Here is a 24,119-nt window from a genome sequence, read left to right as displayed (position 1 = left end):
GCATTATAGTTGTTGAGTTTAAAAACCTTGCAAGGATGGGTAACTGTAATATGCAATATATGTGTAATAACATGGTAGGTGTGTAACAACATTGTAATAGCATTTCTCGTAATTTTAAGATCTTACATTATAGAGATTGTGCCAAGTCAAATAATTTGTTTGCTAAAATTGTTTGCTTGTTTTTTTCATATGCATATATGTAACAGATGTGAGTGAACCCTGCTGAAATGCATGGTACTTTTAAACAGCAGTGGTTTGGATTATTTCGTCCACCCCTTATATATATACGGGGGGACTTTCTTCTCTCTTTGCTTGAGTGCTCTGTTTCGCCTCACACTTCCTTCCTCGTACATATTGATTCATTTCAGAATTTAATCTAGCTCCTCTCTTGCCTCGCTGGTACAGCTCAATCTTTCACTCCTTCGTCTCCGGCTGCATTTCCGAGTGATGTCTTCATCTGACTACCTGCAATGTACTGATCTCAGCATTCTATGAGGCTCCTACACTGCATGCAGCATAAATAAAAAGGCAAAGAAGCTCAGTGGTTTGAATGTGGGCGTTCGGTGTGCAGGGGGGCACAAAATGGGCCTGATTCTCTCAGGGACTGTTCTCGACCTGCAGTAAAGTGACACCTTGGGGGGGGATTGATAGGCCTTTTATCTGGACTGTGAGGGACTTGACTTTGCTGCTGACTGAACACTTTAGTTTTTAGTTTTTTTGTTTGTGTCAGACAGTGCTTCACTTTCTAAACTTGGTAATAGAATCCACCAGAACCATACCATAACGTAGACATAATGTGCAGACTACTCTCTTTCAAGGTAAAGCCCCTAGTGCCAGAAAACTGTTTTTCATACCTATGCCACAACTGCAGTGCCAGTACACAAAGGCAACCCCGGCCGTTTGTCTTTTCAAGGTAGCTGTCAGCTGGCATTAGGGACACTTTTAAACCGCATTTGCTTTGTGTTATGTTTTATGATTTTCGGATGCTCTGAAGGCTGCAGCCAGTGGATTAACTTATCCTGTCAGCCCCATGGGGTAAGCGATGTTGCCCTTACAGCGAATTGATCAAATCTTCGGTTTTTCAAGACCACCATGTTTGCAAACACATTCATCCTGCCCTTGACTCTGGCGTTCAGAGATGATTGCATTCTCACACCACACAGACTGCCTGTGTGCATTTTCTCTTTAACATGCCTTTAGTTTCGTGACTTCCCTTTGGCTGAGTGTAAAGACCAAAATATAGCTTAGCATTAATAGTTAAGTCCTACAGACAATTCTCTCTCATTTTCTCCCCTTAATAAATACTTCAAACTTTTACAGCTCGAAGCCCAAGTGGTTCCCCTTATATTTTGTTCCACAGCTCCCAGTAATCCATATTGACAATTTTGCAACTAGTAATTATATTTTTTGCAGGCCTATAAATAAAGACGAGGCACAGAGGACAGTACGCAGTTCCTCTTAAATATCTGATCAATCTGTACCTAAAGTTTTTCACAATCAGTATAATTAGAGTTTTTAGGAGTTAAATCCTACTCTATTCCTTACAGTGATGTACAGGAGAGCTTTTTTAAGGTGGGGCTTGGTGCCATGTTAAAACACCTTTTGAATTGTATGTAGCGTACATGATCAGAGGCCTCAGCCATTCAGTATAACAGATAGGTATTCAAGCACATTTCTTCAGCATTATTGGAAAAACTTGAGGTACAGATAGGAAGAATCACCCCAAGCTACAAATCAAAGAATGGTGAGAGAAAAAAGATATGCATTGCCTCAAAGGACTGTGGTATTGTATTTAATATTAAGCCAAGTTCTCTCTCTCTCTCTCTCTTTCTCTCTCTCAATACAATATAAATACTATAGCTTTTAATATTACGTGTACATGATTGATTAAAACAATTTACTGAGCTGTAAGGATCCCTGCACTGGTTGGCATGGCAATATAGTTATGAGGAACTTTTTAATTAGTGCAATTGCTCTAAAAGTCTCGTTGGGTAAAACTAGCTGGCAGCACTGTGCCTTCTGGTAATTTGGGACTTACTGGCTGCTGTTTGTATAAAAATAAAATTATGATAAATTTGAATGCTCTAGCATATGCTGTAGACTAGAGAATGATAGGAAGGAAAAGCAGCATTTGACAGCATTGCTATCAGAATGAGAAGGTCACAGCACTGTCTTGAACTAAGGAATCAGAAGGGTACCAAGGAATCTCAGGAGCTGAATTAGGATAACATGCCAACTTGATGGATTCTTGTTCACCTCTAACCAAAGGCAGACACGTTTGTGAAGAGGTAACTATATCCTGTATGTACATGATACTTGTCTAATTGGCGGAAGTGCATGCTGAATCTCACATTCACGCAAGATCTACCATATCCATTCATTCATAGCAAAATGGAAACCTTTACTCACCGCTGCCCTCCGGCCCTTAGATGGCCCTTAAAGAAATACCTGTGTCAGTGATCTTTACGGTATGATATAACGTTATTTTGCTATATTCCCCAACCACATATGACAACTACCTCTGCACCAGAGTTTTTAAGGTCCCTAAATCAAAGTGGGCATCCAGTATAATTTATGAATTCATATATTTCTATTTAATGCCTAGACTTTTATCTTGCTTTGATGGGCATGTGCAGTTCCTGAAGAGAATGTTGTTTGTACTTTGGTTAACACTTTACAATAGGTCTCCAAAATTATAGTTTATTAACATATTAGGTACTTATTAACTACATGTTAGTTACTCTTAAGAATAGTATAATTAAGCATTTGTTAACATGTACTTAATGTGTAAAAAGTAGGCCATGCCCTGGAGGGAAATAGGTTTCGTTTCAAAACGGGGGGGATGATGTGGGAGATGTGTCCCCTACGCCTACTGAGCCGGGCATACAATGTTGGGGGGGACAATTTACGGTTCTCTTAACATTGGGGGGACGTTTCCCCACCATCCCCCCTAAACCTAAGCCTATGCCAGGTATAGCTCCAAAGGCATCCTGACCAGACAAATGTGTACTTACAACACATTAAGTACATGTTAACAAATGCTTAATTACACTGTTCTTATGAGTAACTAACATGTAGTTAATGAGTACCTACTATGTTAATAAACTGTAATTTGGGAGACCTATTGTAAAGTGTTACCGTACTTGGATACCTGTGCAAAAGTTACTGCAGTTCACATGCCTGCTAGAAAGGATTAAGGGCAATCTGAAACTTCCAGTAATAGAGGTTGTTTGTCTAGATTTATTTGAATTATGTCTGGGAAATGCTTAAGAGAAAACAAAAACAACAAAAACGATGTAAATACATCTGACTTGAAATCCAAATTGTGCATTAACACCAAGCCTTTTGGATGATTAATCACATCTCCCGTTTACGGAGCTTCCAATAAACCCTGACTAATTTGACCGACCTCTTGCTGACCTGATTTCCTTCACTTTGCACTTGGCTCCAGCTCTCTCTGCTCACCTCATACTTATCTCTGGTTGTCTTCTTTGAGCCACAGCAGCGGGGAGCGTGTTTTCTAATTTCTGTTTTATGGCTTAGGCTAAATGACTCTGTATAGTCTGCAGTGGGTTATACACAGTTCAGTTGTGCGGTCCATTCCAGTTCTCATCTGTCAAGAAGTTCTCTCTGTTTTTTCGTCACTGAAAGGATATCCGCACTGTCCTTTAAGGAAGAAAATCCAATCTTTTGATGTTGTTGTTGTTTGCTTTCTTACAACACCCTACTAGTGTTTATTCTGTGTGGTGCTGCATATTATTAACCCCTTCGGACACATGGTTGGCATTAATGCTCGATAGAAATGGTTTACACAATTGAACACAAAGTGACTGGTGGGGTTAAACAGTATGTTTGAATTATTTTTACTCTCGTTCCATCAAAGATTCAGCACCACATGTGGAGAAGGGAACAACATATGTCTGTCACTCAACATTCTTTAGTGGGAATCTTCCAATAAGAGCATTTGAATTAGTTGTGTGTATGTATACATGATTAGATGTTAACTGAATAAAGGGCGTTAATTGAATAAACGAATATGCGGCTCACAAAAAACAGACCAAAGTACAAGAAAGCTACATACTGTAATTGTCACCCAAAACTTTAAAATACTATCAAACTGCAGATATCATTGCCAAACCAAAATGTGTGTCTCTGCCACCTGAATGAGCAGACAAAGCATTAAAACAGAACCAGCTCATTCTCCACATGTTGATTTTGTGTTCACATCGAGCAAGGGAGGGATTCCTGTAGAAGAAGAGGTAGTGCTGCATGCACAATGTATTGGAAATCCTGCAGACGACAAGTTAATTATTTTTTTTACCTGGGTTTATTTTTGGCAGTTGTGATCCTCAGTGCTAATCTGAGTCATCACAAAGTGCCAAAGTCATCGGTGGCTTAAAGGAGTGCATTTCCTGTTCACTTAGCTCTTCTTTCATATTTCCTTCTTGTTCTCTTTCCTGCAACTGTGCAATTTGTGTGATTCCATGTTGCATTCACAGAACTGCCCTATGGCATGTGTGTCTGTGTATTTAGATTTTATATACAAACCCTATGAATTTCAATAGCATGACTGCCTTCCCAGCTAACCAAATAATAACATTGTGGCAACAATACAACTATGTGAACGCAGAACCATATGATGATGAGGCGATGCAAACTTGTTGACTCCATTGTATGGTTGTCACAACATTGCAAGGTAACATTATGAAATAACATGTATATAACTACCTTCCAGAAAAAAATCATATTCAGTGTTTACAGTATTTTAATATATATTAATGGCAGCTTTGTGTTTCCCCACAGTCTCCTTGCTGCAGTCCAGTGGACACCTGTCATAAAGTATTGGTTTGTCATTTTGAATTGGTGTCTTGATAAACTTTGATTCTGTCAGGGCCTTTGTTGAAACACAACAGAGTCTAGTGTCCTGACTTGGAATCAGGCCTGACATAAGACAATAATAAAATTTAGCATTTTGTTTGATCTTTGCTTTTATTATTGTTTTTTTTTTGTGTCTTTTATTCTGAGGAAGAAGGGATTGTATGTTCAAAACAATGGCTACACACCTGTTCCGTTCCTCATTCCCCCTGGTGTGCCTCTGAAATCCAATCACAGGACCCACCTTGTTGTTTGAGAACGGTTTAAAGACAATATTAACTTATGTCTCGTAGTATGGCCTTGATTTCACTTTCTTGTGAACAGATTTTGCCTTTCCCTGTGGAGAGGACAGCCCATGTAGGACTCTGCCTTCGTTGCACAATGCTCAGAGCTTCGTGGTAGAGCGAACACCATCTGGAGAATCCAGGATTGTGTACTGTTCTGAGCCAAAAAGTTGATTGCTAACAGCATGGTTATGCCTTTATTTGATTACTCTGACATTGTTTACAGACACCATGCTTCATCTCGGCCAAGCATGTTGGAGGCTATCAGCAAATGGCCAGAAGAATTAGCTTTGTGGAGGAGGTTTTCAGCAGAACTCAAAGCCATCTTGCCACACTTTAATCGGTGCTATTGAAAGACGTGTTTAAACAAGATATATATATGTTACATGTTATGTTCTGAGATGTGAGATTGACCAATATTTTCTAGCTGTTACAGCAGTTATAGCAGTATAAGAGTTGGAAAGAAATCTTCCGTCTCCCATCGTGCTGTCCTGTGTAGTAAGCTTTATGTGTTCCCTGAATCTTTTATACACTTCACCTTGTCCCTCGAATAGGAGACATCTGTCTCATTTAGCATCCCAGGAGCTGGTTGTTAATAAATAATGAAAAATATAAACACAGGAGACGGAAGCTTTCTACCTGTCATAATTGTGTTCTACCTACAAGCCTGGACTGGAGCAAGGCCCCTGATCAGGAAGGACTCAGGAGGGAGTTCTTTGAGTGGAGATCAGGAGTGACACTGTGTTTTGTCTGAAGGTGTTACCGCTTATACGCTGTAATCCTCTCTTTGCCTCTGTTTTCCACAAAAAGACCAAAACAAGGTCATGGAGTGTAGAAAGACACCATCTCTTGGTTTCCATATGTATGGAGAAAAAGATTAGTATTAATCTAAAAGAAAGTGTGGAGGGGGGGAAGGGGGTGAGTAATTGGAGTTGCTCTAGGCAAGAATCGGTACAATTGGAAAAAGAAAGAGTTATACCTGAAAATGTGTTCATTATTATGTATGAGGGTATGCAAGGGTCTATGCATTTACAAAATGTAAATCATGCAAACATCTTTCTTTACTCCTGGGACGTTGACAGTCCTATATGCAGTACAGATGGCTTTGCCCATAACTAATGAGGGAGCAGGGTCACTTTGCCTTGTTCCATGGTGAATGTGAGTCAGTGTATGGGAGACAGGTGGTTAGAGAAAAAAACATATAAGGGATTAAGGGAATCAGTTTGTGTCAGGCGGAGCATTATTAACTGGGTGTGAAAGCAGATATGTAATTGCATATAAACTACCAAAAAATGTAATCAATTAACAAACACACACGTCCCTTTCCGTGGATTGTTGAACACGTTAACTTGTGTTGGGGGTGAACTCATTCCCTGTTATGCTTTCAGTGTTTTAACCCTGGAGAACTTGTTATGATCAGATGACTGCTAATTCAACTTAACCGTGAAACATGCATTTTGCCAAATCATGTTTGTTATTGTGGAACCTTACCTGTCTGAAAGGCACTCTGTCTACTCCTCGGCACTGCAGTGTTCAGGAGCAGAAGTGTACTGTACAGCAGTCTTGGTTGCAAACCATCTCCTGTATTTAAAAGTGCCTTAATTTTGTTTTGCCCTTATCTAGGGGTTCAAAACAGATCTGTATGTGTATTTTGTATTATTATTATTCCCCTTCTAACAATGAATTTTCCTGACTCTCAGCATTGACTTTTGTGACAGCATTTATTAAAGAGCTGGAAAATGGGACTCCGTCTATGACAGTTTAGCTCCTGTGTTTAGAAAGAGGGGAAACAAACAAACACACACACACACACACACACACACACACAAACTGTCAGTGAGTCAGACATTTTTCCATTCCAATTGGACTGCAGGTGGAGATTTCAGTATCAACTGTGGACAAAAGCCAAGGCAAACAGGAGTGTGTCTTGGGTAAGAAAAGCTTTTCTCCTGCAAGCAGATAAAGCAGTACTTATGGAGTGAAGCTGCTCTCCAAGCCGGTCTGTGATATCAGTCAGTGGATCTCAGATGGAGGGAGGGGACTCTGTGAGGGGCTATGGAGGGATGTATTGTGAGAGAGTAACATCTTCTCTTGTAGGACTCATTGTGTGCATCTTAAACTGTATTGTTCCAAGCTTGGCCATTCCATGCTCCTGCATTTCACACAGGAAGTCTATCACTGCCCAATTTAGCATTGTTTATCTTCCTCACTGACGGAGTTGCAATCACAACCCCTCCCCAGACTTTCTGTGGGGTAGACAGTCAGTGCAAAGCTTTCCACAGCATGGCTAGTAGTGTCTCAACTTTTACTTAAAAAGAAGAAAAAACGATCAAATAAATAAATAAACACTGAAGATTTATACAAATTTGTAAGAATCTCGTTTGTCACCGTCAGAGGTATTTTTTCCCTACATTTGTAGATAAGATTGTAATAACATCTGTTTGGGTTTCATCATGTCACAGCTTTGTATTACTCCGGAGCAGGGCTGAAGTAATTAATCGCATGCTTTTCTTTGTATCAAATGTTGAGGATAGCAATTTCATTAATTAGCTGCCAAAGCAAATGATTTAAAAGGCGTAACAGCTGGGGGATTCCTTTTAATTCATTTTAATTAATGTCACAATTACTACATTGTGGAGCTTGTTCTTAACTGTTATTCACTTTGACTACAATAGCGCCTAACCCTGGAATCTCCTACTCTCTCTCGCTGTGTCCACACAAACTGCCACACTAAGCTAGAAATTGAGGGACACAGGACAAACAGGGAGGAAAACTAATTAAAGTCTTTTCTGTCTTCTTTTTTGTCAAGAGGTTTTTTGTTTTTTTTACTGAGAAATATGCAAAGAATAACATTTTCATACTCAGAATTTCAAAGTCTTATCTGTATAAGACATATCATAGAAGTTGGGTGAGACCAAATTTGTCTGAGCTAGTACTTTTGAAGGCACTGGTATTTAATCAATGTAATCAATTAATGAATATATTAATGAATTAAATCCTAAAGGTTCAGCTGGTTTTATTTTAATATGAGCATGAACCAGTGAATACATATATCTGTGATATACATTTTTTTTTATGATGACAATAATAATATTTAGCATCTGAGTACTTCACTATATCACGAGAATTATCTTATTGTATTTCTGAAAATGTCCTAGTGCTGTAGCATATTCCTTTTTTGTTTTACTATTGTTGGTTGCTCTGCAGTGTTTGTTTTTTATTGTATTATTATTTTTATAGGATAGCTTTATTGTTCCTATCCAAGTATATCCTAAAACACTGACCTTGCAAAGCTGAAGGGTTTCTTTATTCTTTAGTCAGCTCTATTGTTGGTTCCCTGTGTTTTGTGCTGCCACTTCAATCCTCTGTGATCTGGTTTCATTAAAGTCTCTCTCATTACCTGCTTGTGTATAACACAGCACCCTCTGCTGTTCTCTCTCTCTCTCTCTCTCTCTCATATATATATATATATATATGTACTGTGTATAAAGTTGTAGTTGAAAGTACTCACACTCACTTAATCAACTGTAATCATTGCAGTTTTCTCTAGGCTGAATAAACTGATATAGCATAGTCTACAGTGCTTTACAAGAAAATATATTATCCCAGGTGACTGTCACAAGCACAAAGATTAAAGCTTATTTTGTTTCTTGTAGAGCTCAGATATTCTGTTGTAATGATGCTGCAGTCACAATATTCAATTTTAACTTGATATGAATATTTACAATGTGATAATTAAGCATTAACTTCGAGAATATTAATATTTCATCATCTAGGTTTATTGCAAATGACATTGTACAAGTTTCAAATTATCTTCCATTGTCTTTAAGGGTTGGGCTTGGCTGTACATTTAAGTTATATCAATTTATTTTACATGATAAACATGTATGTGTAACAGTAGTCATGCACATAAACCCCATTTAGAAAAAAAGACACCTGGAGATAGCATGTCTGTGGAGTCCAATTTAGGCAGGTGTGAAATACCCACTTTGAAAGGTCAGATTCACTGTCTCTAATGGCTGTCATTCTGTGTTTGCACACTGCTCTTCACAGAATCATATATTCAAACTCTGATATATGCGATATCCAACTGGAAATCTGTCCACAGGAATTCCCTCGCTTGTGTTAAGTATGTCTAATAACCATACACTCCCAGATTATCATACATGCTTTCATCCCCATCCCTGATGAAAACTGATATACTCATGAAATGGCCTAATTCATGCCTGTAATTTATTTTTGTCACTTTCACACCACTGTCTCAAGAGAGTATCTGTCATTTTCAAGACGCAGGCGCCACAAGCACAAACTGATGTCAAACCTTGTTCAAAGGAGCAGCATACATCACCCGCACTTCTCTACATATATATATCCTCTCATCTCATTACTGCCTAGTCTGTTAAGCATTGGGTACGATTCCCTATTGTTTTAACTGATGCTGGTGCCTGTGAAAAGTCAGACAGGTCTTCTTAGTATGCTAGCTTCCACTGCTGACTCAACCTGTCAGATTCCCTCTTTGTATTTCCCTTAATAACAGGAAACCTCTGAAAGTTTTTTATTTGGTTAGAATTTTTATTTCTAATGTGTGGCAGAGGAATCTTCAATCTAGACTTATTTTCTTGACTTTTTCCACCTTTTTTCATTCTGAATTCTTCTCTCTCTCTCCCTTCCTTCCACCTCCTTCCCCTCTGCCTGTCCTGCGCTCCCTGTCTCCAGCTCTAACTGGCTCAAGCCGTGCTGTGGTCGACGGGCAGCAGTCTGGCAGGTGTTTCTGCTCAGTGCTGGCCTCAACTGCATCCTGGTGGCATGTGTGGTGCTGGTGGTGGTTCTTCTGGCTCTGGAGCTCCTCATAGACACCAAGCTCCTGCAGTGTGAGTACAGCAAACTAGCATCATTCTCCAACACTCGAGCTCTCTGTGGGTACTGTGGGCACTGTGGGTACCTGCTCTCATTTCGTAAGCAGGGTGTTCTTGATTTCTCCCACTGCAGCGCAACTTTGCTCATAAATTGTGTATTAAATGAGGACTGAGGACTAGACGTAAGCCCTCTAGTGGTGAAGGGAGGATTTGTCAACGGGTTCAAGAGTAGAAAGAAGGTTGAGTATGTATAGGTTGCTAGCTATACAAGTCTAAATTTGTTAATTTTGCCATGTTAAAAATATGCATTAATGCTGGATATATATGCCCTAAAGGTAAAACCCACTAATTCATTCAATGTCTAAATATTACTTTACATACTGCTAGTTATGGTGCCTTCCACAAACCCACCCTCAAATAAATGACTTGGTTCAGTCCTTTACTGGCAGAGGGAGGCCTGCTCCATTACTTATGTCTGAATAGTGTAAATGATACGCTGTCTGCATTTATTATAAAAGCCCCAGCACAAGCCTCAATTCTATATTTTGACAGCCATTCTGCAATATAAAACTGACTTTTCCCTCATGACCTGGAATAGCATTGATTGTGTTAATGGTTTAAAATGACTACAGAATGTAAGAAAGAGAGGGGAAAGTTACCTGGGAAAAGGAGAAGTGGTTTCTGAGAACTAAAGATCCCTTGGGTACACAGATTTCATCATGTCTTTTCTCTGTCCCTCAATTTTCGTTCTGGCCCCGTTAAATGGCAAGGGCAGCAGACAGCTATGTGGAAACAGCAAGTGTTTTAAAAGTGTGGGAATCGTGGCACTGCATTCTGTCAGTGAAGATAATTAGAGGTCCTGCTTGGCAGGAATTTTCTCTGTGACAGCATGTCAGAAACTGACTGACGACCTCAGCTTATTAAAATACATATTAGCATGCCTTATGAAATAGTTATGAATCAGGATTTTCCCCTTTTAATATCTTAATAACACAAGTCATCAGAAAGCTGCAAAATAGTAGCAGTCGAAAGGGAGAGGGGGAATAAATATATGTGTAGAAATGTTGGTGTTGGCATTGGCTATAGAAACTGTGGGTTGTGCTGCGACGATACAGAGAGATGGCTGGAGCAGGTGGAAGGCTCTGGAATGAGTGTCCAATAACGCTGTCCCTTGTCGGCGTTATTTGTTTAGGGGTGCAAATTAGATTCTTAACAGTGTAAGCTGGAAATGAACTGAGCTGCGTCCTGTGGGCCCCAGCCCTTATCGATTGTGAGAGGAAACCCAGAGGCGCTCCCTTAATGATATCAGGGAGTTGCTACAGGGATCGCGTCAAAAGGACATTGCGATTTATTCTGCCAGCCTCACAAAATAAATAGAGGAAAGGACGACAGGGAGAGGAAGACAAATGCACAGGACAAGATTGGCTGATGAATTAGGTTGATTGAACAGACAGATTGAACTGGTGGACAGATAAACACATGGGAGGACAGAGTCACACACAGGGCAAGGAGGGTATTTGTTCACAATCTGCTTGGTGAATAGGTAGATGACAAGATCTGAATGCCAAGCTATTCCATTTACAGAACCGTCATCAATAATAAAATTACATTACAATATAATACTTAATTCACTCTGTAAACTTCTGTCACTTAACTGAGTCTTTCCTCTGCAAAGATGGATACATTCAGCCTTTTATTTTTCCTTCTGGCTCCAAATTTTACTGGGTTGCTCTATAATTGACCCCCAAAGACTGTCTTATGGGAAAAAGTTTGAGAAGTTACAGAGACGCCCCTTTTTTCTTTAACTGTGGTGAAGTGATGAGCAGTTTTGTCATGTAATGTACTGATATGGCTTGTTTTATGCTCTGTGTTTTTCTTCTAGTTACCAATGCATTCCAGTTTGCAAGCATCATTCACTGGATCAGTCTCGTCATCCTTTCTGTGTTCTTCACAGAGGTAAGCAGGCTTTACTGGGTGCTAATTGTTAGAGGCACCAGACGCATTGTTATTGAGGGTTCAGACCTACTCCTTAACAAGCTTCCTTGCGTTTTAATCGATTCCCATTGTCTGATTGGGAATGGCAAAGTTAAATTTTGCTTTAAAGAGAAAGTTTCCAGTGTCTTATAATTGTGTACTGGGAATTATGCCAAACAGTTTCATTTTGATAGAAGTAAGTGTGCATTGATTATATTGAATCCACCTGAATCATATTATATTTAAGATGTTTTTAACCACCTTCAAGCTGAGAGTATTTATGCTATGCCACTACCATTGGCATCCATGATTTTGACCCCGCAAACTTCAGAGACTTCCATTGCATAGTAGTTGGATCCACTCCAGGTTTCATGAGCTTTTAATTAATGTTTATAAGCCAACACCACCCAATTCCAGGCTTATCTTATCATGAATGGAAACATGGAGAGTTTTGGGTGTTCAAATAATATTTTAAAGATGTATTTTTTATTTTAATTGTATTATTATTTTGTTGTGCTTCTGCTGCTTGTACAGAAGTCTGAAGCTTGTAAAAGCCTGGGTCACACTATGTAATGGACTATCTCTTATCATTGAAATGACAAGCTTATTAAATGAAGGGGACACTCACAGAAACCCCTTTCTATCTTAATTATTATAATTTTTTATCCCATTTCGAAAATGTACTGCATTCGATGACTTTCTCTATCACTTCTTTTTCGGAGAAGAGATTAAATCATTGAGAAACTCGAAGAATAGGCTTCAGCCCACAAAGGCCCATAACTCCCTCTCGAGCGAGGGAAATATGCGTTCTCATACGAGGTGTGAGTTCGCTGCCAGCAGTCTGAGATTTCCACATTGTGTCTGAGATAAGAAGTTATTAGTGTGTGGAGGCACGGAAGCCATTTGAATATATGCAATACTCAGCAGCAGTCATGCTCGGGAATACTGGGACACAGCTTTGCTTCTGAGCAGTTCTGCATTGCCCCCCACTCCCCTGCACCACAATCTGCAGACTCAGCATCAGGTCAAGATTTTACATGGGTTAAGGTCCATGTGCATAAGGTTATTCAGTTAAACGGTTTTCCTTTATATTGTACAGAATTAGACTTTAAACTGCTTCCTAATTTTCCAGTTTCAATTTCAGGTTATAAAACTGTAGATATAAAATAACTGACCTACTTGGCTCTCTAGAGCAATGATTGTAGCCATTAGAAATAAATAAACAAAATAAAAACTACATTATCATACATCATACATTCCTGTTGTAATGTAGTAGAAAAGGTTTTGATACTTAATGTCGTCACTCTGTCCCTGCCCATTTCAAAGAATTGTGTCAATATGTATGAAGGATATGATAAGCTGATATGATGAAGGCCACTTGTGCTATATTTATGTATTGTTGCATGTTGGGCTTACTGTAGATATCTGTCCCAGCTCTGACTATGGAATTAGCTATTGCCTATTTACAAAGGTTACAAAAAAGAATCCATTGGATAAACTAAGCATAATCTGATTATGGACTGTTTTCACTTCACCACAATCACAAAACTGTCAAGATTTATCAGTCAACTGTATCAGAAGGCATACAAGAATTAAATGAATTGTGGAACTCTTTTTTTGTACCATAAAAACAAACTCATCCATTTATAGGTGTGTGCTATGATTAATAATGAAATTTGTGTTTTTAATACTAGATAATACTAGAGATAAATATGGGATTCTTTCACCAGATATTTGGTTTCACTCGGAATGATTTGACACAATTATTACATTTTCCTATTCCTGACAAAAGGTGTGTAAACTGCATTTGTATGATGATGATCCCACAACCCACATCCACAGGGGTATAAATCAATGTAAACACAATCTTGTCCTTCCACGGTAGCTGTGCTCGTGCTGTTTTGATTCAAATTAGACAGCAGGGCAGCCTTTGTCCCAAGACAACTCAATACTGGAACAAAAACCAATTGCAACACAAAAAAACAGCAAAGCAAAAATAAATAAATAAATAAATAAATAAGCAAACACACAGAAATAGAATAATTAATTTCAGAGAGAGAGAGGGGCAGAATTGTATGACCAAACTGGGAGCCGGGGTTTTCTTAGAGTCAGCAGATTGCCTTATTGGTGATAATTGTTTGGATGCTTGCCTGCCACTGTGGAATTGATACATTTGTATCTAATTTCTTTGATGAATTAGGAAAGGGTTTTTGCAAGGAGGTGGTGTTGGTGTGGGAGGTGGGGGGTGGGACTGAATAACAAATATTACTGCAAATGAATGGCCTAAATATTGAAATGTAGATGATGCCATGTTTGCGTGGGTTCCGTATTCTAACACTATATCAAGATCAGATTGCTTTCTGCTTTGTTCCTGTCAATTACCCTCCTGTCAAGACTACTGTATATAGTCCAGGACTAGTTATCAGCTCATAAGCACAGGCTCCTTGGTGGTCAGCTCAACCCGAATGCTGTGCTTTTGAAACTAGTTAAAGAAAAAGGACAGGAGCTTGTTACCAGGAGGTTCCCATTAACTGTAACCACTGAGAGTTACCCTGATTGATTTACTGAACCTCCTCTCGCTCCATCCTTTAGATTAGATGAATAGTGGGGTCCTATTGTAATTGACTGTGTAGCAGCAGTGGTTGTTTAGGTATAAGTGTCTGTGACTAATGATTTACTCCAAAGAAGAAATTAGGAGATTGTTAGCTGTAGGAACTTTAATATTACTAGAGTTTTATACATTGCAAACCCCTTTCAGTGCTTTTGGAGCTATTGAAAATGTATATATATATTTTTTTTTAAGAGCACTGAGATTAAAAACATAAAGAAAAGAAAATAACTGCCTAAACCATTTAAAAACAAAAGCATGTTTGAGTGGTATGAATGATTCTCAAAATGTTCTTTATTTTTACAGTAACCAAACACCATTCAAAATATTTTTTTTAAGAAGACACTTTATCCCAAGGTGACTTCCTCAGAAAATTCCTCAGATAATTCCTCAGAAACTGCTGCTACAGAGTCACTCACACCAGAACAATTTCTCACTTACTAGGAGAATAAGTCACTTGCTTAGGGTAACAACACAGTGAGTCATTGTTCAAAGACATACTTTGCACCTTCTTCCGAGATGTTGCAGCTGGTTGGATACACACCAAATTATATTCTTGGGTATACTTTTACTTAACACAAGTCAGAGGGAAATAAAGACAAGCAGTGAGCAAGTAAAAATGATTTAGTTTGCATCTGTTGAATCCAAATTCAATAATCATAACCACCTTTTTTTATACCATCCTTTCTTTTTCTTTCTTTTTCAGACTGTCTTTAGGATCGTGGTCCTGGGTATCTGGGATTACATAGAGAACAAAGTTGAGGTAAGTCCCTTTTGCGATTAATTAGACAGTGTTTGGTGTAAGTGTAGGGGGGAGAGTATGGTATAAAGCTAGATGGATAATGGGAATCTGCTTGCTAGGTCATTGAATTTCACAGCAGCACAGGTTTCCACGTCTTTGCTTGGCGCGTCTCGCTTTCAATTTGTGAACCAGAGCTTGAAATTAACTTTGTGCAGCTGGAGCAGAGTTTGACAAGGGCCAGGGTGCGTGCTTGTTACTAGTAGGTAAACACTTTGCTATATTTTACCCGTCCCTCAATACCTCAGAGACATCTCGGGCATTTCCCCTGGTCATATTTGTGTTTCTTTGCTCTAGAAACCGGTAGCTCCGAAGCAAAGGTGTCAAATTAAGGTCCTGGAGGGCCCCAGTGTCTCGTGCTTTTTCTTCCAGCAGGAGTTCTCTTTTATCTCAATGAATGGCATGATTTTCTCAGTTTAGGCTTGTTTAAGATTTTCACATTTCATTATTTTTTTCTGCGGTCAATAACTTCCAATTTGTTGACTACTCAAGTTGTGGGACTCGCACAACATTTTGGATTCTGGAGAGATGTGTTATATCCATCCAATTAGTCTTTTGATTAAGGAGCTGAAAGATGGGCTGGAACAAAAAACGAAGGCCCTCCAGGGCAGCAGTTCAAACTCCCTGCTTTAAATGGTTTTATCAAGGCACTTGAGGAGTTTTAGACACAGGGACGGTTCAGGGAACACACATCTGTTTCTAATGATGTGTGTGTGACTGCTTATAACACAGGCTATAACACAGATGGCAGAACCTTCCTGCAGCTTATCTATAGGTTTTAGAGGGTTCTTTCTGAGATTAAATTTTTTCTTTTAATGATTGAATTATAATTTTGAAATATGGAATGGAGAGGACAAATGCGTACAGATCGGTTTCAAAGGACTGACTTTCACTGGAACCTTTTTTCCTGTGATGTGCTTGATACTTTTACATCATTACAAATGCCAATGTCTAAGGACAAAGAGACATTATTCCTATGCAAGTGATTGTCAATTTGGAAATAAGCCACCAGGTTAAACAAATAAATGTCTATTGAAGCAACTTCACCCAAGAGCTCTTACACCCACCAGGGACACATCCAAGGTAAAAGGACGTTCAAGAGAGTTTGAAAATTGAGGAGAACATTTACAGTAATTTATTTCAATGTGGAAATTAGTAATTTGCCAACTCTTGTAAGGAGATCCTCTCTAACAACTGCCAACAGGGAGCTAGGACTGATCCTGGGTTTAAAGACAGAGAATGTGTGCAGTAAACATGTCTTGTTCTGTGTTTCATCCCCAGGTCTTTGATGGTGCTGTAATTGTCCTCTCTCTGGCCCCAATGGTGGCCTCAACAGTAGCCAATGGACCCAGCAGTCCGTGGGACGCCATCAGTCTCATAATTACGCTGCGTATATGGAGAGTCAAGAGAATCATTGACGGTGAGTTGAACCCTGTGATTTGTCCCACCCTCGTCACCCCCCATCTCCAGAATGACACAGTGGACAGGAAGGCTGTAGAGACATCCACTGACTTCCAAACTGCCCTCCGCACCTTCCTGTCAAAGGCTGGTCTCAGTCTCTGGAGCTGAACATAGGTGCAAACATCCTGATCTGTGCAATTACAATGAACAAATTGCCAGCGCTGCAAGATGTGTAAGTATATAATGTATTTTACAAGAGACTGAATGTCTATACTGGGAATGGCAACTTTGCATAATTGTGTATAGCTACTGCAGTTTGAAAAACACTTCTCTAATGCACTGAAACCGAATTATGAGGTAACTTTAAAATGCTTTTTATTATTCTCTAGAAGCTAGATTATGGTTATCCTACAGATGTGAATTAATTTTGAATTACAACCAATTGTACTTTGTACATGTAAATAGAGTAACAAACCAGGGCATTGAGCTGTCAGAGGTATTTTTCATTGTTGCATAGTTGCATACTGTATATATATATATATGCTCTGGAAAAAATAAGAGACCACTGCAGATGTCTCATAAATCAGCATCTCTACATGTATGGCAGCCATTCCATTCCATTCATATTTGTATTTGGAATTTGGGAGAAATGTTATCAGTAGTTTATAGAATAAAACAAAAATGTAAATTTTACCCAAACACATACCTATACATAGTAAAACCAGAGAAACTAATCATTTTGCAGTGGTCTAAATTTTTTTCCAGAGCTGTATATATATACACAGATACATATGTACTGCATATCATTTTGACCTTCATGAAAGTTAAATAAGGAAAATGTGTCTCACAGTCTAACTCAATGATAACATCATGTAGTCACTCCTACAGTATTGACAAATCAACCTTGTGGTGACAACATGATAGTAATTTTCCCATTATTATATGATTTATTTATTACTCATTATGGTTTCCTTATTGACTGATCTTCATGGTAAATTGCCAGCAACCTTTAAGAGGGCAAGCCAGTTAAACACCTATTGATTTTATTTTCCAAACCCAAAGAGTAATGGCTAATGTCCATAATTAATAAACTCGGCATTCTTAGTTATGCTAAACATATGCATCATCGATTTCTAGAACTCGGTCACCCTGCGCTGTTCCCTCTGTACATACCATCTGCATTGTTCAGGATTTGGAAGTTCATGCATGGTGAACCGTCAGTAAGCTTTTATTTAGTCTTTATTGACCTTTTTGTGATTAGCATTTTAAGCCTCTGTTTTGGTACTTTATAACTATAGAGAAACCAATGGAACTGGGGCTAGTTTCGATTGGATGCCTACCATTTCCATAGCTATTAATCACAGATATACTGCCGTGATATTTCCAATAAACACATGTACCAATATGCTAGGCCAGTTTGCATTTACCAGTCCTACAGTAAAGAGGGGAAAAGAATTGGAGGTAAACCCATAAAACATAAAGCTACGATATTTTTCTTAAGGCCTGGTGTTAACAATCAACAATGTTAGTTAAATATAGGGTTGTGACGAAGTTCGAATCCGCATTCTCAGATGTCGAACTTCGCACATGTTTAGCACATGTTTAACTCCGTCGAATACTAAACCAAACGAATTCGAATTTGCAGCAAAATATTTGTATCTAGCATTGCAACACACACATGCATGAATTCAGTCCGCTCATTCACTCAGTACGGTCCAGATGTTGTTTTACAGAGAGAAGGGATGATGTGATTGTTACATATAGGGCTGTAATGCTGTTTGAGCACACCAGAGCACCAATCCGTTAAGGCGGAACTCCTCCTCTGACACAGGGGTGAAGTGGAGCCGGGCGCAGCGGCACCACTCTTTCAACCCCATTCTCAATTGTAAATATTTCAAATTATTAATAAATGTATTTAAAACATTTCCAAGCGCGGTGTATTTGTATGAAATAATATGATGAGAATAAGTAAAAGCCCACTTATTAACATAACAATTCATATAAAAACTGCGTGGAGCACCCACTCCTTTTTATTCTACAGCACTGGAGGTGACTACATATTTTGGTGAAACTATAATTCAATGAAAGGAAAGCCTGTTGTTGTGGAAAATGAACCAGTATCAACTACCTGTCCGCAAGATAGGCCGTAGTGCATCTTTCTGCACCACCCTACGAAGTGAATGCATTTTCAGTGTGGTTGGGTTGACATGTTGTGTTTTAACCTCATTCATTCACACATTAGCTTTAGTGCAGCTCTCGGGCGGGTTTTGCAGGAAGATGCCAGAAAGGCTGGTTTACACGTGTGATAATAACACTTAAAGTTAAACACGTCCATCATGGAATCCATAGCTGTCATATGACAACGTGTTCAAATTAAACCGGTAGCTGCGTCTTGCGGCTTTAATACTCTGCACTAGTTTTTTAAAGATAGGATTACAACACGATGTAAAGTATCTGAGACCCACAAGATAGAAAGCATAATGATAATAGAAAAAAAAATCTTTGCACATTGTTATTAACATAAAATACAACATTGCTAACATTGAAACCTCCATTGGCAACTTACTTTACCTTAAAATCTTACACTTCTATAATGCTGTCATTTATGGATATAGAAGATTAATACTGTTTATATTTGGAATGTGCGTGCTTTTTTGTTTCTCCTAATTATTACATCATTTACTCGAGTACTTGGGTTTGACCTTGTCCTTCTTTGGATGGTTATTTTCTTGACCACATAACTGATGCCAAACATGCCCGCGCATCATCACTTCACAGTTAAACCCCTGCATGTCAACTGTGATGCTCATCACAGCAGCTACTGCCTAATAAAACAGAGCTGCTTGTGTTTTTGAAATGTAATGTACAACTATTAGCCTAAACTACATGTAAATAGTAAAGTGACTAGTAATAGTAGTATTAGATACATGTTAAGAACTCAAGAAACCATGTTGAACTTTTGCATCTGAACAGGTAATTCAAAATGCCTGAAGGCTCATGCAATTGTTCATTTGAAGTGAAATAATAGTAATACAAGTACTCCATTACATTAAATTGTAAGAATATGAGCTGATGTTTTTTCAGCTCTATTTCACATTTACAGCATTTAAATAGAATATGTTAAATATTTAATAAAACAATAAAAACTGTAGAAAAATGATTTTACAGTAATACTGGCAAATACAAACTGCCCCTCAACCTACAGCTAATTACGCTACATCCACATTGGCATCCACATTAGACGGATTTAATGTTTTAAAATCCGCATTCAACGGATGCGTTCTGTCAGATTCGTCACATCCCTAGTTAAATAAACTAGATTTTAGGAGTAACACACCACCCATTTTTTTAATAAAAATAGTTGTTTCAAAAGCTGTTTATGCATAATAAACCTTATGTACAATCACAACAGGCCAGAGGAAGCTGGTTTTGTACTAGCATTAACCAGTAGTTGGGACATATTCCTAAAACTAACATAATTTTAAATGTATAAACCCTTTTTAAAAAGACGAAAAACAAATACATATTGGTAGAAAATTAAAAAGCATTTGATTTCCGTATGAAACATGTCTGTGCCCTTTGTCTGTGTTTAGAAAATAATAATTTAACTGTTGAAATTAACCATATTTGTCACCATGCGTGCTACGATGTGCCTCTCAGCTTTGCATCTTTCTCTTGAGTCTCTGGAAACATGCTCCTTAAGTGCCTCCCACTCTGCCGTGTGTAGTAGTCCTTTGCCTGTTGGTTTTAATATGTCTGAGTAATTGGAAGTGCTGAAATGGTGGAATTTGCCATTTGGAAACAACACTCAGCAAAAAAAAGCAAAACAAGCCGATACAATCAACGCCCTAGAACCAATTTCAATTACAAAGTCATAAGGGGCTTGGGGAACTGCTCTGTATGTGTCAAAGTTGTGTAATTCTTTTGGACAACCCCCACCCCACACATACACACACACACCCACACACACATACACACACACACACACACACACACCTCAGAGACCTCGCTCCTGTTTTGCAGACACACCGTCAGATCGGCTTGTCACTTGAGCATGTGATATTTTCATGCAGTTGCGGTTCACGCTTCCTCTAAGTTACATCATTGTGCTGTGCCACAGTATTCCTGCTGATTCACCCGAACCTGACACACAGATACATTTCCCTACAGTGATAAGCTATTACAGTCGATGTGCAAAACCTTGAATAGCATTTCAACATTAAAAACGCATGCACTAAATGGAATCCCTACTTCCACAGCACTACAACCAAACAACCCTTTCTTCCTAAAACTGCCTGATGTTGTTCAGTCTGTAGGAATGATATCAGAGCTGCTACGGTACATCTGCTTTGTAGTTATGATATGTCCAAAGCAAACTGCAAAAGGAATAAATGGTTAAACAGAACAACAAGCAGGAACATAAGAATGAATCCATTAGAGTCACTTTATTCCCCAAACATTAGGCAGTCTAAGCCAGTATGTGAAAGATACTGTTTGTGCACTTAGTTATACAAAGGTTTATTGGTACATACATGATGCTAAATTGGAAAGTTTATTTGCAGGAATGGCTTATTTTTGATCTATGAACAATGAGCTCTTGTGTCTTTTTGGAGTTTTTTTTTTCCCCCATAGTCAAAAACACTAAGGGAGTGTTTGAACGCTGGCATGTATGTAAAGCAGTCTTGTTAGTCAGGTCAGTTCTTTCAGCATCTCCTGTGATTTCTACACTCTGTGCTTGGAGAAAGCACAGTGAGCATTATGGGAACATATAAGAGATCTTGTAGTGGAGAGAAGTGGGTGCAACTGTGTATATTCTGTCTCTGCACTGTGGCTTAGGGCGATACAGGGAATCCCAGTGCTAAGAGGTAGGGTCTTGTGTGTGACTTGCTGCTCTGAAAAACCTTTAGATTTAATGCTGGCTTCAGCTGTCAGGGGAAAATAAAGTGTTGTTACTCATCTAGATGAAAGGCTCTGAAATCAGCCATGGTGTGAATTACAAGTCTAGCTGGGCCATGCCAGCAGCTGTCAGCACTGTTGAAGTGTGGATAAAAATGCATCCCACAGCTACTTAAGTTGACATTGACAAATGCAGTTGCCATTCTTGTAATTACGATGCGCAGATTGGGCCTAAAATTATCCTCCATTGTGCCCCCTCGTGCTCTGAATGCGCCGCAGCGCCCCCCGCCCCCAACACACATACACACATGTGCTTCTGACAAGCTGTATAAATAGAAGGTACCAACATCGTCACCTTGTGTTCCCACAGTCTCTCAACCCTGCTGCGACTGTAGTAAACCTTTGCTTTAAAAAAAATATACATATTAGTAGTTTTTGGATGGTTTTGGAAGTTAAATCAAAGCACACGATCCCCATGACATACTAATCTGCTGTGGAATTCGGGTTTTTGCCTTTGTCTTTTAAAGCATGAAACGTGCTTAAAGCATGTGTAGCTGAGATGTTTTTGTCTCTCATTTTGACTTGAAGTCACCCATCGCTGATGTTAATGCATCGTGGTCACAAGAGAAAAAACAAATGTGGTGTCACTTTTTTTTTTTTTTGTCGGGAGGTAATCAAATACAGTAAAATAAAATAGGTTTAATATTAACCACTAAGAGTATTATCAGAACACAACATGCCCAATTAATGACAAAATATAAATAGAAAACTGTGGTGAGTTGAATAACATTTTTTAAGGTCACCTGGGATGTTGGCTGTGTAAATAGGTCACATAAAGCAATTTCTAATGTTGTATGAGATTGCAGTCTACACATGTGACATTAGATGCTTAGCTCAGGGCAGAACACTTATTCTCCACCAATCAAACTCATTAAGTAAAGTAACGTAAGTGCTTTAATGCTGAGCCAGAATATGAATGTAGAGAAATGCAAATACACAGTCTGAAAATCACGCGTAACCTGGTCCTCAAACCTGTCTATTATTAAAGACATCATTCTGACTCAGAAAATCTGAGGTAATTTTATGGTTTTGTTAAAATACCCAACTAAGACATTTACAGAAACCCAGTGTAATTGATATCCACACTATAATGAGAAGTTGGTCTCTGTGGGTCTCTGATTTGCCTTTCCAGTTCCAGTTCATCCCGGAGGTGTTCTAATTTGGATTGAGAAACTGTAATCTTGTAGTAACTCATAAAACAAAGTGCACTACATGTATTGCGGATGCTAATGTGTCTGGAATGACTCTAAGATTGTTCTTATTATTGAGGAGTGTTGGCCTGCAATGAAAGCATGGTCACCAGTTTAACTAATCCTACGCTATAGACCGGTGTAGCTCTATCTGCTGTTGCTGTCAGTGGATAAAGACCAGATTCTAAAATTAAAACCGTGCCACCTGGCATAAGCCTCCACCACAGCCTCCGAACCCCATCCCTCATCAGACGAAGGATATGGAGGAAAAAGCGAATCTGCAAAGGTTTGAGGAACAATTACCCGAGAGTTAAACAGCATCAGCTTTCAAAGTTGTCTTCTGATATTTGCAATCAGCGTAATTCCATGGGGAATACAATACATAGCATGAACAATAAGCCGGAGGAAATGTTGCTCTTGCCTGCTAATTAAGACGTCAGGAGTGACAGGAGCGCTGAGATGGAAGAGCGCTCCTGTGGCACACTGTCTGATGTGTCACAGAGCAGGGACACCTTCAGCTTTCCCCTTGTGATTATGAAAGATGAGTTGAGGGCACGCAGAATGGAGTGGAGAACATATCACAGTCAACATGCCTCTCGGCCTCCTAACTCCAAGCAACGAGCATGACTGAACGTGATTTGTCAAGTGATTTTGAATACAAGCAGGTGGTTGTGTGCGCTATTGCGTAGAGGTGAGGGCATTGGGCTGTGTAATGAGAGGGTTTGTGGGGTTTTGATCCTGGACCTTTGAACAAGGTGTGGGACAGGGCAGCTGGACTGAGGTGCTGTGTGTCGTTGTTGTCGTTGCAGCCTACGTCCTGCAGGTGAAAGTTGAGATGGAGATGGTGATCCAGCAGTATGAGAAGGGCAAGGCCATGCGAGAGGAGCAGCTGGAGAGGCTCACGCAGATCTGTCAGGAGCAGGCGGTGAGTGACTGGAGGGAAGGCGTCTGGACACCTGGAGTGGTGGCGCCACAAGAGTCGCTGGGGGGTGGGGGGCAGCTGTTTTTCATGGGGGGGTGAAACTCATGATGGTGCTCCCCAAAATAATTGTAGGCCACAGCCAGGCCAGAGGTTGAGGGCCTCTCAGGAGAGTCAAAATATCACACAATGCCCCACACTGCTACGACACAGAACAACGTCTCCTGTGTCCACCCTGTCTCCTGGCTTCAAAGGAC

General features: G+C 39.3%; 1 protein-coding gene across 1 annotated transcript in view; it reads left to right on the top strand.

The window, feature by feature from the left end:
- The window catches only part of tmem266 (transmembrane protein 266), an 85,913-nt gene that overhangs the window by 52,720 nt on the left and 9,074 nt on the right, over positions 1-24,119 (top strand). The window contains exons 4-8 of the mRNA XM_066701844.1: positions 9,876-10,030; positions 11,898-11,971; positions 15,304-15,360; positions 16,678-16,816; positions 23,753-23,868. Of these exons, the coding sequence (XP_066557941.1) occupies positions 9,876-10,030; positions 11,898-11,971; positions 15,304-15,360; positions 16,678-16,816; positions 23,753-23,868 (541 nt within the window). The remainder of the gene's footprint in view (positions 1-9,875; positions 10,031-11,897; positions 11,972-15,303; positions 15,361-16,677; positions 16,817-23,752; positions 23,869-24,119) is intronic.

This window comes from Amia ocellicauda, chromosome 4 (genome assembly GCF_036373705.1).
Source record: "Amia ocellicauda isolate fAmiCal2 chromosome 4, fAmiCal2.hap1, whole genome shotgun sequence".
In the NCBI taxonomy this organism is placed as follows: Eukaryota; Metazoa; Chordata; class Actinopteri; order Amiiformes; family Amiidae; genus Amia; species Amia ocellicauda.
The sequence above is the reverse complement of the archived record's forward strand: the minus strand, read 5'-3'. Positions and strand labels throughout refer to the sequence as shown.